At 39.7% G+C, this 15258-nt stretch overlaps 1 protein-coding gene across 1 annotated transcript; it reads right to left on the reverse strand.

The window, feature by feature from the left end:
- Positions 1 to 952: 952 nt before the first annotated feature.
- sgk2a (serum/glucocorticoid regulated kinase 2a) lies at positions 953 to 15022 on the reverse strand. The gene is made up of 13 exons (XM_030056276.1): positions 14894 to 15022; positions 13216 to 13283; positions 11403 to 11464; positions 10966 to 11023; positions 9680 to 9763; positions 6183 to 6314; positions 4915 to 5027; positions 4668 to 4704; positions 4488 to 4574; positions 3490 to 3585; positions 2652 to 2807; positions 1942 to 2031; positions 953 to 1607 (listed from the first exon to the last, which is right to left on the reverse strand). The coding sequence occupies exons 2-13, from the start codon at positions 13228 to 13230 to the stop codon at positions 1452 to 1454; spliced, it is 1086 nt and encodes a 361-aa protein (XP_029912136.1). The 5' UTR covers positions 13231 to 13283; positions 14894 to 15022; the 3' UTR covers positions 953 to 1451.
- Between the last annotated feature and the right edge of the window lie 236 nt (positions 15023 to 15258).

The raw sequence follows: 15258 nt of genomic DNA on the forward strand, positions 1-15258 counted from the left end.
TAAATTGAGAACTGATTTTAACTCGTTTTCAGACTGCACCAACACCAAGCACCTTCAATCATCGGCTTCTGGTTACTTTTCTGTCAGGCAGAGAGGCACTTCTTGGTGTACTGTGATATCATTACATTATTACACCATCATAACGTCAAGCTGCTTCCGTATTTACAGACATCACACACAACATTAGCTGTTTACCGCTGACTTCACACGTCAAGAAACAAAATGAATCAGCATCATTGTCTACTATCTACACGCTACAATCATCTCCAGATAACAGTGTTGGAGGACAGTCCCACATAACAATGCACAAAATAAAATAAAATAAAACAAAACACACACAACAAACAGCCAGAGAGGTGGAGAGTGCTATGCAGTTGACTCATTTTTAAAAGGACTACATAGTGCATTTTTAAACATCAATTTATCATTGTCACATTATTCGTGCAGCCTTGGCATAAAGTCATAAACAAGTAAAAACATGGTCACGACAACTGGTAGCCTCTGCATAATCATTTTTAATCATTTTTAAATTTGGGGGGGATTATTTATCACTAATGTTAGTATTATTATTTATCACACTTATGTGATATGTTGTTATGATAATCTATTGAAGGTAATGTGGCAGTGATTTATTGATGTTAAGTATTATGTAGCACTGTTAAAGCTGCAGTTTGGGTCACAACTTCACAAATTCACTTTTCAAACACATTTTCAGACGCAAGTCCCTGAGTCAAACAGCAGTTTTCTGTTGGTTTCCTGGCTGAAAAGATCCTCGGTTCAAAGCACCGGTGAACCCAGTTGGTGTTAAATCATAAAAAACATGTTAATTTTTTTCACAAGTTTCACAAGATTGTACTAAATCTGGATTTGCACAGGAAGACAAGTTTTTCCATCAAACAGAGACGAGGTTTGTGTTAAAAGGAAATGAAAGTCCAGTTTAACTTCAGTTTAAGTGTGAGTCCAGTTTAACATCGTCGTCATGCCATTGTAAATCAATGGCATGATGACATTTGCTCCACATCTTAAAGATGATCTTAATGCTGGTGGTTCTGTATGTTCAGGTTATTCTCCCATGATGGTAAAAGGCTGCTTGTTTCCTGTCTGATAGTGGGCAGAAGACAAAGACTAAACAAAATGCTTCCCATATTTGAATTATAGTTTACGTAGCCATCATAAGACTCCAACTTTATACATTATGTTTTCACAAGTCTCACTAAACTGCCAAAGTGAATAATCTGTAAAATTATTCATGACGCACTGCTAAGACATAAGTGGCTACGACTGAACATGAAGTGCTCTCCCTTTTCAGACGATCTAGCCTGAAAAGAGGTAGAGCGTGATCACCCTCAAGCCAAACCGAATCAACCACCTCCTTGTTGTTCAGATACGGGAAACATTTTATGATCTAGGTTTTGCCCAGCTGTGTCTGACAATGACAGGCCCATCCCGCCTCACAGGAAGCTGTCCTCATTGGAGACGTAGGAGAAGCCGTTGAAGGCGTTGCTGGAGCCGGTGCTGGCGTTGAGCTCCGGGGTCCGACTCACCGAGCTGGGAACCATCTCTCTGGTGAACTCTGGGTCGATGTGCTGAGTGTCCGCTGGACCTTTCTGGAGGATAACAGACAAAGAAGGCATGAATAATTCAGCAAACCTAAGCTGTTGGGTAATAATCTGCCAGATTTTTATATGAACAAATGTCCATATTGATAGTTAATCACATTTGACATAACATCAAATTGTTTAAGTCTGGATTTGGTGGCTGGTAAAATTGTGTGCTGCACAGGAAGTGATGCATCTTAGATTTCCTGAGTTTGGATTAAATAGAAAAAACTGGGTATTTACTTTACTGTAAACTTTTAACTGGTTCTGTACTACGTGATGTATTTATACACAAGAGCAGTGTGTGTGTGTGTGTGTGTGTGTGTGTGTGTGTGTGACTCACCACATTGGGGTTGTAAGGAGGAGTGATTCTCTTGTGATAAAGGTCGTCCCAGTTGATTGGAGAGAAAAAGACGTGGTTCTTTATTTCTAACTGTAAAAAAAATAAAAGGAACGAGGAATCATACAATATGCTTTGATTGCTTTTCATTTTCACACCTGTCCCTCCTGATAATCATGCATGATTTATTTATGGACACAAAATAGCGAGAGTGAAAATATTCGCCTGTAGCAGTTCAGTTCAGAAGTTTGAAAAGTGTAATCCAGAAAAGTAAAGTCATGGGACTTAATATATTTGGGACTCATTATGGAATATCACAGAATTTTGTCAGCCTCAAAAACTCAGCAACTAGTTATTTACCAAATTTAATATTTATTTTCCATTGTGATTATGTTATGTTCACTTCCTCCGCAGACTAAAACAGATAAATAAACTTCAGTAAGATCTCTGAATCTGAACATCATGGAAAAGTCAACATGTTAGTTATGAAAAGTCATGGAAAAGTCGAGGACTTTTATATCTGACACAGAATGGGGACCCTGTTCATCCTACTAAAGTCACACTTTGTCCTCTGCCAAATTTTGTCAAAGGGGCGCGGTGCAGACGAGGGGGAAAAAATAGCAGAAAAATAAGTATTTGTACATTTAATAAAAAACTCTTAATTTTGTGCAAGAGGACGATCCACCTTTGATATTTTACATTTGGACACTCACAAAGTCAGCGATGGCCCCGAGGCGCCGGTGCTGGTCCTTCTGCAGGAGGCCGAGGAGCAGGGAGCACACACTGTCAGATTTCCCAGGAGGCAGCGGGAGCGGCTTGTGGAGGATCCCATCATACATTTCTCCAACGTCGCGGCTGTAGAACGGAGGCTGGAATATAAAATAAAACAGATATCATGACGTTACTTGTATGCAAAGTCACATTAAATCAAACCGTAATGTTAGATGTGGCATCAAACAAAACTATTTCAAATACTCCTTACAATGTTTCACGCTTTTTCATTATTCATAAATACATATTTACTTGTTAATATGAGCTTAGACAGCAGAGTTGTGTGTCATGATATCATACAATCACTGTGTGATTCCACAGAAAGACAATAAGCAATAATAGTAATAAAATAATAAAAATAATAAAATTATATTGTTGCCCAGCTCTATTATGCAAGTCATATACACAGGAATTCATACAGTGCATCCAAAGTTACCACATGTTGACTGCTAAGGAACAAGATAACTAAGAAACATTTTTGATTGATTGCAATAATTGCTAATATATAACATGTAGTTAGGAATCTAAAATTTGATATTGGTGTCTATATGAATGGACAGTGGACTCTGGAGGCTGGAGGAGGGACAGGGAACACAAATTCACTGAGAAGTGGACATGGAAAATATACATGTGCACACACACACACACATACATACACACACATATACATACTTGCAGAGAGACACACGCAATATCACTGGACACTTGAGAATGGACAGTTCACACAAATTCATGCACTTATCGGCTCAAAATAAATTCAAAACAGCAAACGAGGCGTACCAGGCTGTAGATCATCTCGTAGAGCACCGCTCCCAGACACCACCAGTCCACCGTGCGGTCATACGGCTCCTTACGAAGGACCTCTGGTGCCAGGTACTGCAGACAGAGAGGCAGGTATGAGGGGGAAACAGGACAAACAGAGGAGGAGAGACAGAAAGAGACAGAAGTCGGTAAACTTCCAAGACAAGCCCTTGTTATTAAAAAAAAAAAAAACCCTCAAAACTCAGCCATAAGTCTGTGGGAAAAGTTTTTTTTAGTAATTAAGCAAAACAGTCAGTCAGTGGTATTTTACAATGACAGACACTGCAAAAAATGTCCACTACAATAAGTAATTTCAAGCACTATTATGAGTTTTCAGCACTTAATTATCCTGAAACATAAATAATAAAATTTGCCGGTGAGACGAGATAATCCCACTTGTTTCCACTGTTGATCAGCTTGTTTCTGGAATTTGTCTTGAATTAAGTGCCATTTTCTTGATGTGCCTTATTCTGCCTTGTTTTTAAAGATTTATACTTGTTCACAGAATACAGTAAATCCTGAAATAAGTGAAACTGGATTGGAAATGTGCGATTATCACATCCTGCTGGCAGAACTTTTTTTTCTCCACTTGCTTGAAGAAAAATGAGATTTCAACCCTGAACATGAGACTATATAACCTGTTAACTTGGATATTTTTTTCTGCAGGATTAGTGTCAAAGTCAGCACGGCTCGCTGAATGATCTCATGCATTGGAGCTGCTAATCCCAAAGTGCAACCTTTCCTGGCCCACATTAGCTATCCCCCCAAACCCCCTGGTGTGATGGTTGCCTTAGTTTCCAAGTTAATTTAGAGTCTAAAAAAAAAAAGCAAGGCACTACCTCTAAACCAGAAAATCCCCAAAACAATCATAGGCACTTGATAAAACATGGATTTAAACTCCTGGAACCACCAACAGATTTGTCATACTTTCTGAACAGTTTTCCTTTTAAATAGTTTTATTCATTTTATTTCCTCACTTCTGGCGTCCCACAGAAAGTTGAGGTGGTGGTCTCGGGTTCGACGCCTTCTTTGCACAGCCCGAAGTCTGTCAGCACCACGTGGCCCTGCACACACACAGGCAGTCATGCAAATAGGTATTTACAAGAAAATATATAGATATGAGTTTCAAAATGAAGGTTGAGGCAAATCTGACTTACCTGAGAATCTAAGAGGATATTCTCTGGCTTCAGATCTCTGTAGTAAACAAGAATAAACAAAAATAAACAAGGGCAAAGAGCAAAAATGGCATGGCTGACTTTTAGAATTATTTTTTGCATTGTGCAGTGGCAAATCTTTTTTTCCCTCTGTTGTCTGAGTGTGTTAATGATGATGATCTTTACTAACGCAGCAGAGCAGTTTGTTTTATGAAATGTGTGCGTTTACGTGGATGTGTGTGTGTGTCACCTGTAAACGATGTTGAGTGAGTGAAGGTAGCCGATGGCGCTCGCTACCTCGGCAGTGTAGAACCTCGCCCTGGGCTCCGAGAAACACCTCTCTCTCTGCAGGTGGAAAAACAACTGCAGAAAGACAGAAAGAGAGATGCATTCAGTGTACAGAGGAGGGACGGGGAAAATGAAAACGAGAGGAACAAAAGAGAAGATGTTGCAGAAAAAGACAGAAAAGTGAACAATATAGAAATGCAAGCAAAATGACAGAATACGGGAGAAAGCAAATAAGAAAAGGCCAGTGAGGGAGAAAGTGAGAGAGATTAATTTCTTTTAATATCCGAACAGGCCAGTGTTACATAACTGAAATAAAAGAACCAAATTAAAAATAAAAGCCTCAGTGAGGGCTTTGTTTTCAGGGTCAGGGTTAAATCTTGCCGTCAGCACCGCAGCACAGCAGGCCTCTGTGTTTGGAAAGCAGTCGCAGTGGGAAACTGCTGGCAGGAGGCCAGCGGGCCTTGGCTAATTTGATATAAATAAAGGATTACTTATTAAGAACATTGTTACAGTTGGGCCTGCTGAGTCCTCGCCGAGCCGCAGGAGAGCAAACTGAACGGGAATCTGACAAAAGAACAAGAGCTGCACCAAGTCCCAGTCCAGCTCAGGCTAAAATATATTTACATGCCGTTTATTCAGACTAGGAGACGTGTGCTTCATTTACAGTGGCCTTACAAATAAACACAAACAAAAGTAAAGTAAAACCAAACATAATGCATTTTTGCTGTTTAGCCCATCAGTTAAATTCAGATAAAAATGAAAGATCCTATATGGTTTTAACGTATAATCCTGTTTTACTGTCTATTGTGCTTGTGAGGTAAATAAATAAATACCATGATGCTACATATGCCCCCCTCCATTTTCTTCTTTTGCTCTCCTCTTTAATCCTCTTTTTGTTACTTATGTTGTACCCAAGTTATTTATACATTACTTTATTCATTTATGTTGTGAGTTAATCTTTTGGTGCCACCTCTTTTCAAACACCAATAAATATGTAACTTTAAAAAAAGATGCTATATGAAGCATTTCTAAACATCGCTGTAGCATTGTCAAATTACATGTTACAAGTGAGACCAAATGAGATCAGTATAATTAAGACAACATTTCCCATAAACTCTGTGTCTTCTTGGTCACGGTTTGATTCCGCAATACTGCTGCAAAGAAGACCCGTCATCACGCCAGGTTTGCTTTTTTACACTTTTGTACTCTGTTGGAGTTGAAGACATGTACCTCTCCTCCGTTGACGTAGTCGAGGACAAAGTAGAGCTTCTCCGGGGTCTGGAAGGAGTAGTGCAGCCCCACCAAGAAGGGATGTTTCAGACTCTTCAGCAGCACGTTCCTCTCGGCCATGATGTTCTTTTGCTGCAGGAGGAGGAAGACGGAGAGATCAAGATGGAGAGACGATAAAGACAGTGAGACACAAAATCCACCTCTGCTGTGTCTGTAATTTGTGATCGTTGTTTTGACAGAAACACCGTTATCCAGACCTTCATCCCATGAGAAATGTCTGAGAAAGCTGCGGCAGAGATGAATTTTCTATACAGATATCTATAGTTGTTGCATGATTTGATAAGGATTTGGATTTTTCCAAGCACCATTTTGAGGGGTGTGATTTTTAATCATATCATTCATTCCAGCCTCCATTGCATGAATTCCTCCTTCTCTCCAAAAAAACTGTGACTAATTGCTGCATCAAAGCAGAATCTGTAACCTTAACCCCACCCTGACCTGACCCTAATTTTAATCCAAACCCATGGAATAGATTTAAACTAATATTCACCACATTGAAAGTATAGTCTGAAACTTAGTTAACATTTCAGTGGTGCATTATGGTCACTTGATACTAGGGATGCACCAATATGTTGTTTTTTGTTTGTTTTTTCGAGACTGACACCAGCATCCATCATCTGCCCATCCTTAATGGTCAACAGCGATATTAGATTAGATTAGATTAGATTCAACTTTATTGTCATTGCACATGTCACAAGTACAGAGCAACGAAATGCAGTTGCATATTGCTTTTAAAAATCATGCAGGTGCACAACAGACTCAGCTTTTCATACTGGCTGATCTTAATATAATTACTTTCCAAAATTATTCTGTGGCTAATTTGATAGTTTAAAAAAGTGTGACTTGGAAGAAGGAGCTCATTGTTGGGTTGATTTCTTAATTTGGCATAAAACAACTTAGACTCTGGTTTTGTGGCTCTGCACTCTGAGGTTTAACTCCACCAGTGAGAGTATCTCTGCCCCGAAATGACATTTTTATGGCTAAAACCCTGCAGGTAGACAAGGGGAGACGCTAAGGTGAAAAGCAAGGAGGGAGACGGCATGTGGTTAGGATTAAGGAGGTGGAAAGAGAAAAACGAAAAGACAAGAGGAGCCCGAGGAGCAGGAGGATGCAGCGAGGAGGGAGGGACGAGGGTTCGGAGACGGGCAAGGAGAAGACGGGTCACAAGGGAGACGAGAGCAGGAGCGGCATAATCACAAGGGAGCAGCGAATGATGGGAGGAAGAGGAGGGGAGACAAAGCAGCATTTATTCATGCAGAGGAGAGATGAACAGGCTGTTTATTCCCATGTGGAAGTGGCGGTGGATAAGGAGCAATAAAACACTAGTTGGCTAAAAGAAACACTTGAGAAAGAGAGAGAGAGTGAGCGACTGGATAAAAATCTGGTTTCTGTTGTAAGCTACACTTTGGCTGACTAGACAAAAACACATCGCACAAAAGGTAGAAACATGCTCATAAATGATTGTATGTTTAAAATGTAGAAAATCTTGACCCCATTTGTGTCTTTAATGTCTTGTGTTTTCAATTCTGAACACCTTTCCATCCTCCTTTTAGTAGTTTTAGTTGAAAAAAATGTTGTAAATTCTCAGTATTTTCAGGGAGCCTCTATACCTGTCTGTGGTTTGAGATATTTAGCCGTTTAAGTCACCATAAGATTTGGATTTCATTTTTAAATTATGTTAAATCTAGGTTCCTTGCAGCATAAAAGCAAATCCTAAAACCTGCAATGACATTTGATTTTCTTTGCACATTTTATTAATTAGTTCAGCTGTGTTTTTGTGGATTAATTCATTTAAATGCCTAATGTTTTCCTCAGCCGTTGAAGAGAAAATGATGTTATTAGCCCCGGTTTCAGTTTTAGTGTCACATCAGGGCCTAAATGCTGTTTTAGAGACTTTTCCAACTCAACAAGAACAAAAAAACAAAACAAAAAAAACCCAGTCAATTTGTGTCATTTTGGGTGTAAATTTCCCTGGTTGGGATCAATAAAGTATATCTATCTATCTATCTATCTAAAAAATGGTCACACTCAAAGATAATGAATGTCAACACAAACTATCAGATGCTGGCGGCTCTAGTCCAAAGAAATCGGTCTTCTAAAGCCTCTACCAGCTGAACTTTGGCTCAGCCTTAGTGTGAATGAGGACCGCAGACCCAAGTCAGTCTGGGAGATAAATTTGGGAAATTAATTTGCAGTGAAATACCCAGAAAAGGGCCAGAAATTAGAGGCAAACGCTCTTGGTTTCCCTCCCCCAGCGGTGAAGGCCTGTCTCGCGTTTCTACCACTGTGAGCCAGCCAGTGCAGACAGAAGTGACATCGACCTGGTTCATCTGTTTTTTGAAGATTCAGATTAGAAGTCGTGTTCTTTCAAATTTTTCTGCATGGGAGCACTGAGGAATCATTCATAAAAAGAGTGAAAAAAGAGGAGCAAAGTTCGCAAAGCACGTCTCTCCTCTGAACAGCAGCTAACACTTCAACTGGAGCTGACCCATAACAGCGGCCGACTTCACAGTGTTGACAAAATGCCTCTCAAACAGCTCAAGCGAACACTTTCACACTGTTTGATGCACGTCGTCAGACAAGCAGCGAGGCAGCCGTGTGTATTTTCTGGGAGTTGTAAAAGCCAGCGTGAGTGCAAAGGACAAAAGGAACTGCAGATTAGATAAGATTTAGATCGCATCGCTCTATCAGAAACAGGCTAATGCAGTCTGATCAACAATGACACTCCAAACATTCCCACACACAACTCTGAAACAACAAGCGGCTTCATCTGGTTCAAACTGGCCTGATGCCTGTGACATATCTGTACCGACACTTCAGAATTATTCTGATTTATTTGGAAAGAAAGTCAACCATCTGTTTTTTTTATTGCCTGACAATAGCCTCATAAATATCACTTTCACTCTTTAGCATGCGTGAACTCACACGTCCACTTCCCATTTTTGGCCAAGTCATGTCATCAAACATTCTCAAAATCAATGATTTGAATGAATGATTGATTGAATGAATGAATGAATGAATGAATAAACAAACAAATAAATAAATACTTAAAAGTTAAATTAACATAAAATTAATTAAATTCAGAATTAAATTAAATTAAACCAAATGTAAATTAAAAAATATTAAATAAAAAAAAAATAAATCGAAAAATTAATAAATAAATAATAAAATAAAATAAACACAATTAAATTAAATTAAATTACAGTTTAGTTTAAATAAATAAAATAAAATAAAATAAAATTTATTTTGTCCTTTTTGAGATTAGAGCTCAGGGCTGAAGTGGGGTTAGTGTTAAGGTGAGGTTTCAAAATCAGGTTTTAAAGTGAAAATTATGGTTAATTCAGGTTTTGCTGCTTGGTGAGAAAGAGTTGAAATGTAAAAATGAAGGAAAATGAAGGAGCGTGTTGGGAACATCACCCGGGGACGGCGGAGCCCACCTCTTTCTTCTTCAGGATGACTTTCTTCTGCAGGACTTTGACGGCGTAGAATTTGTTGTCGGCTTTGAGTTTGGCGAGCAGGACCTGCATGAAGGTTTGTTTGTTAGTGGTTTGTTTGGTAAATAGACCGCGCCACCATCTTGCTACTGCGCTATCAAGACGTTACATCGAGTCCCACACACACACACACACACACACACACACACACACACTCACTAAGATACACACAACACAGATACGTGATCTGACAGTGGAAACAGATGACACTGAGAAATCTGAGAAGTCTGTTGATACAAAGAAAAAAGGTCTGACATCTGCCTGTGGCAAATGAACAACACGAGTGACATTTTCATGAAGAAACATAAAACTGACAACAACAGGAAGTCATAATAAATACAAGAAGTTCAGTGTTTTCTAATGAAGGGCTGCTCTTCATGGCGAAAGGCTCCTCCTCTATAGAAGTGACTCTGGTGGTGTTTTGTTATTCCACCAACTGGGTGATGTGCCGGTAACCTTAGCAGACTGTAAAGTTAATGATTTATGAAGCTGGCTGCACATTTTGATCAGACACTAGTTCACAGGTAGACACTCTCTGACCTTTTCTGCAATGTCAGCGATCTCTCTCTCTTTCTCTCTCTCTCTCTGTCACACACACACACACACATACACACACACAAGGTCAAAAGACTAACCTAGTTTGTCTAACCGATGCCCCTCTCTCTAAAATGTGGACCAGTGGCACTGAGCTACCTTTTGAACTGGAGCAGCAAGGTTCCCATTGTGGCAAACGTAAAAATTCACGGACTTTTCCATAACTTTCTGTGACAACTTTGCTGAATTTCAGTGATGTACATAAATAGAACGGGACTTTTTTGACAAAGTCAAATGTTTTAGTCACACTACATTCAGCGTCTTATATTTATATATATTAAGGAGGCACTGAAATGAACAGAAATTGACACCAACATCCTGTGGTGTCCCAAGAATTTATTAAATGCCGCGACCTTCCCTGTCTGGAATTTTTTCCCTCCCAAAAATTTCATGACCCCTGGGGCCGTGCATGAGATTGTTCCTGTGCAGCAAGGTCACACAGACCTGAGATCAGCCCTGATGTCTGGGCGTTTGGGCCAGTTTGAGCTTAAACAGGTTTGACTGGGTAGTGTCCAGTCGTGTGGAACTGAATGAGCTGGAGGCAAGAAAAGGGAAGTGTTGGCAAATCACAATATGAGACCAACAAAAACCCCAATAGATAGATAAATACATGCATACATACATACATACATTACCTTTCCAAAGGTTCCTTTGCCAATGACAGCCATGAAGTCAAAGTCAGTGGGCCTGGCACTGAAAAAGAGATAATTAATATGCATGATATGGTTTTGGCAAAATAACATGAAATACATCTGAAGTCATGAAAATACAGCTGATCATCATTAAATAAATCTGTACAAACTCTTTGTCTTAGGATACATCTAGCAAAAGATCTAACAAATTTTACAGACATTAAATTAAATTAAACTGTTTTCAGTCAATTAATTCGGAGGGTTTTATGAAATATCTGACCCCAGGCTCCTGAAATGGCCACAATGAAAGTGTAAAAGCAGATTTTTGAGGTCACTGAGTCTCACAGCGACAGTTTACGCCGGATTAGACAGCCGACTGTCTCAGTGAGGAAACGCTCTGTGTGTTGGGGTAAAGAGAGCGACACAGAGGAGCTACTGACTGTGGGTTCGCTGACGGCCCGAGGTTGACTTCATCACGAGAGGGGGAGGACGCTGACCGCAGCTGCAAAAAAGAAATAGACACGCATCAGCTTACAGGCCAGGAGATAGGATGTGGACTTTTTAACTGGCCTAAACAGACACAAACCACATTAAAAACACATCACCTATCATTTTCTTTCACTTGTGCCCTTTTTGTACGAATTCAACTGAATGTAAAATGAGGAAGACTGAATGGCGTTACACAGGAGAAAATTTGGGTGAGAGGAAGAGGTGCAACTGCAAATATTACTCTACAAGAAGAAAACTGATGGGTGCTTCTCTCTCTACAATAAAAGTGACGTTCATTTAATTAGAAACTATTGAAAGCCACAAGTTTTAGCCAAGAATGCCTTCATCTTTGAGAGATAAACTGGTCACAGTAAACTGGCTGCATTCAGCGACAGAGGAATTCAGTGAAAGCAGAGGACATGCAGACGGCAGATAAAAGCACATGAAGCAGGAGTCAACAACCAAGCGGCCCATTAAGACCAAAGGACTGACAAACACACATATCGATAGTACATTATTATGGCACGCTGCTTCTTTCCTGTGTAAATCTGCTATGAAAGAAAGATCCACACTCAGAAACAGTTGGATATCATCAATCTGAGGTGTTTCTATCAGATTATACACAGTTTAGATGCTGTAAAGTCTTTAAAAACACAACTTGTGACAAGCAGAAAATGTATTTTAATTAGCATTTCAATTCTGAAATATAATGTTGTTTATGGCGCTGTCCCTATTAAATAAACAAGCAAAATAACCCAAATAAACACATTCCAGGAATTACTTTATGGTACTTTATGATTTTTTTCTTATATCCAGTTTCCCTCAATCTGCCTCGTCTACCCCCGCCTCAGTTAGTGACTGCCTACATTTCCCAGAATGCTTTGCAATAATTGCCACAGAACAGGTGTGAACTTCTCGCCTTCATTCAAAGGTGGGTGCTGAAACCATTTTCCTCAGAGAGAATTCGATTTTGCTTTGACACACGTGTTAACATCTGAGAGAACTAGTTTGTGAGCATGATACTAACACTCCTACTAATGATACTAATACTAATACTAATACTAATACTTATGCTAATACTAATACTAATGCTAGTAAAATGGATGAAAATGCTCACAAACTGTCAACTGCTTTGTGAACACTGGGATGCCTCTGTTTGCATTATATATAACATTATAATAATATAAGAGGTTTAACGGTGAACAAATTTTAGATATTCATATTTTTTATTGGTTTTATAAGGAATGCAAAGTTTTTCATTCTATTCTTTGTACTAAGCAACTATTTATTTTTAGTTTGTTATTTTTTTTTTTGCTTTTTTTTAAGATATCCAGAGTTATTAGGTATATTTTGTATAGCCTGCTGTTCCTCTTCAATGCCTGGACAACCTGCTGCTGTAACACAAGAATCTATGTATAGTGGCCGCATTGCATTCTGGTCTGCTGAGGCCGTTGATGTCTGAGAAATTTGTCCCTCTGCCTCTTCTCTGATAGATTTCTCCATTGTAGTTGTTGGTCTTTGATTTTTAAGAAGCATTTCCAAAATCTGATCCTTTTTACACGCAGTTAGTGTTTTAACTTGGATTTTTCTTTTAAGACATTTGCTAAACAAACACCCCTTTCTTAAAAGTGGGTGTTTCTGGTGGATCTCCTGTCACATGTTGACGTGGCCTCGGTCCAAAGACAGAACGAAACCTCATCTGACACACAGGAGGAGTCGCTGCCGAGCACAAAGAGCAAAACACAGAGGAGAGCAGCCACTCACACTACTGTGTGCCATGGCTATCGTCCATTCCACTTCCACTGGACAGCCAACATCAGTGTTGCACAGGCCTGCGGGGAGGAGAGGAGAGGAGAGGAGAGGAGAGAAAATTTAACATCGACTACCAGGTGCTCAGATGTTCATGTGATCAGCGGCTGTTCAGACAGATGACCACTATGGGATTCAAACCAACAACCTTTCCCATGCATCTTGAGCCAGGAGGAGATGGCTACTATCACGCTGTAGCCTGGTGTGTGTGCAAGTGTGTGCAAGTGTGTGTGTGCATGTGTATGAATCTGCCCCTCATGCCAACCCGAGGTTCCAGACAAACTGGTTTGGAAAAAGAAAAATGCTGTAACAACAAAGACACAATGAAGGACATCTTGTGTGTGTGTGTGTGTGTGTCTCTTTTGATGGCTGCGGGGTGGGGGCGTTGTATCAGTGGCCACGTTTACACGGTAAATATTGTTTAATCATTCTCATGTCTGTCAAAATGTGCGGGGATGACCTAGGTCTCTCACGCAGACATACACATGCACACACACACACATGCACGCACACGCACACACAAACCATAATGACACCACTGATTCAGCAGCATCATGATAAATACATTCAGACATTCAGAAGCAACACAGATCCACGTCCAAACAACTCAGCTCTACCAACAGATATGACTTGGCAGTATCTGAAAAGTTTCAATCCAAAATGAGCTACTTAAAAAAACAAACAAACAATAACTGCAGTAATCCCACGCTGAACTCTAGTCATATACCAAGAAGTATATACAGTGCTACAACTGCAGATACATACATACATACATACTAAATCCCTTCAGGGAATATTACAGGAATAGGACTTTTTGTTAAGGGAAAAGTTGGAAATTACAAATAACTCACCTGCCACCTGACAGTTTTCTCTCACAGATACAAAGATCCTTATGACTGTAACTATAGCAGTAATACTGTGGTAGCATAGTAGTAATGCTATAGTGAATTTTAGAGGGATACTGTGCAGCTGTTACAGCAAAACTGCAAGCTGCTATTGAGATAATACAGCACATTGAACATACTTTAGGAGATAAATAACCCGGGAAGGTCACTGTAAACTGATATAACCTTCCTATAATATTCCAGCTGTGATATCATAGCAGTACAACATGAACATGAAGTATCACAGACACTATGAATCTCTACAGGAAGATTAGAGAGTCCACGGGAGATAAATACCATAGGGTTACCATAAAGGCACTGTTGAGTATTTCAGACAGTGTAATTGTCAGTGTATTGGTATATTTTTTGTGATACCATCGTGGAAAAATACAAGAATGGTCATTAATGCCATTATAACTAAATACTGAGTATCACAGATACTGTACGGAGTGTATAAATTCATATTAGAATGTTATTTTTTCCTTTATGGAAGAGTTTGAAACTACAAAAAGCTCATCTGCTAGGGGGAAAAAAATCTCAAACATTTTCCATTCTCAAGCAAGACAATAATACGCTTTAAACTTTTTTTTTTTTTTTTTTTTCAGAATAAGCAGATTGTGAGTAGATTATCCACCGCAATCAGTACAAATAATAATAATAATAATAAAAAAAAAAACATACAAAATAAATTAAAAAATAATAAAAATACAAAAATGCACTGCAATCCATACAAAATCGAGTTTGCTCACCTGTGTCGAGCTGAGCGCAGGTGTACGGGAGAGCGGCTTGTCGCGGCTCCGGACAGGTGAAGCTGATCTGGGGTCACTTTTGATTTTTCCAAACTCCTCCGCAGCTGATCGGCTCAGACGGTCACGACATGACGCGAAGGCTGGCTCCACAGTGAATCATTGATCAAAATACAGCGGAAAAAAAGGGGGGGCGGGGCAGGGGCAGGACTACTGTGTGTGTGCGTGCGTGCGTGCGTGTGTCGGTGTGTGTGTGTGTGTGTGTGTGTGTGTGTGTGTGTGTGTGTGGAGAGGGAGGGGGTGTTTCACTCACAGGAAGCTGCCTAGACTTCCAGTTTCACCTTCAAAATAAATCCTGACATTGTTCT

This window comes from Myripristis murdjan, chromosome 7 (assembly GCF_902150065.1).
Source record: "Myripristis murdjan chromosome 7, fMyrMur1.1, whole genome shotgun sequence".
In the NCBI taxonomy this organism is placed as follows: Eukaryota; Metazoa; Chordata; class Actinopteri; order Holocentriformes; family Holocentridae; genus Myripristis; species Myripristis murdjan.

Bases quoted from the DNA above. Each gene is read 5' to 3' on its own strand.
- sgk2a (XM_030056276.1), bottom strand. The intron at 4,575-4,667 runs GTAAGTCAGATT...GTGTGTGTGCAG, and splicing joins ATATCCTCTTAGATTCTCAG to GGCCACGTGGTGCTGACAGA. The intron at 3,586-4,487 runs GTGAGGAAATAA...CTCTGTCTGCAG, and splicing joins CTTTCTGTGGGACGCCAGAA to TACCTGGCACCAGAGGTCCT.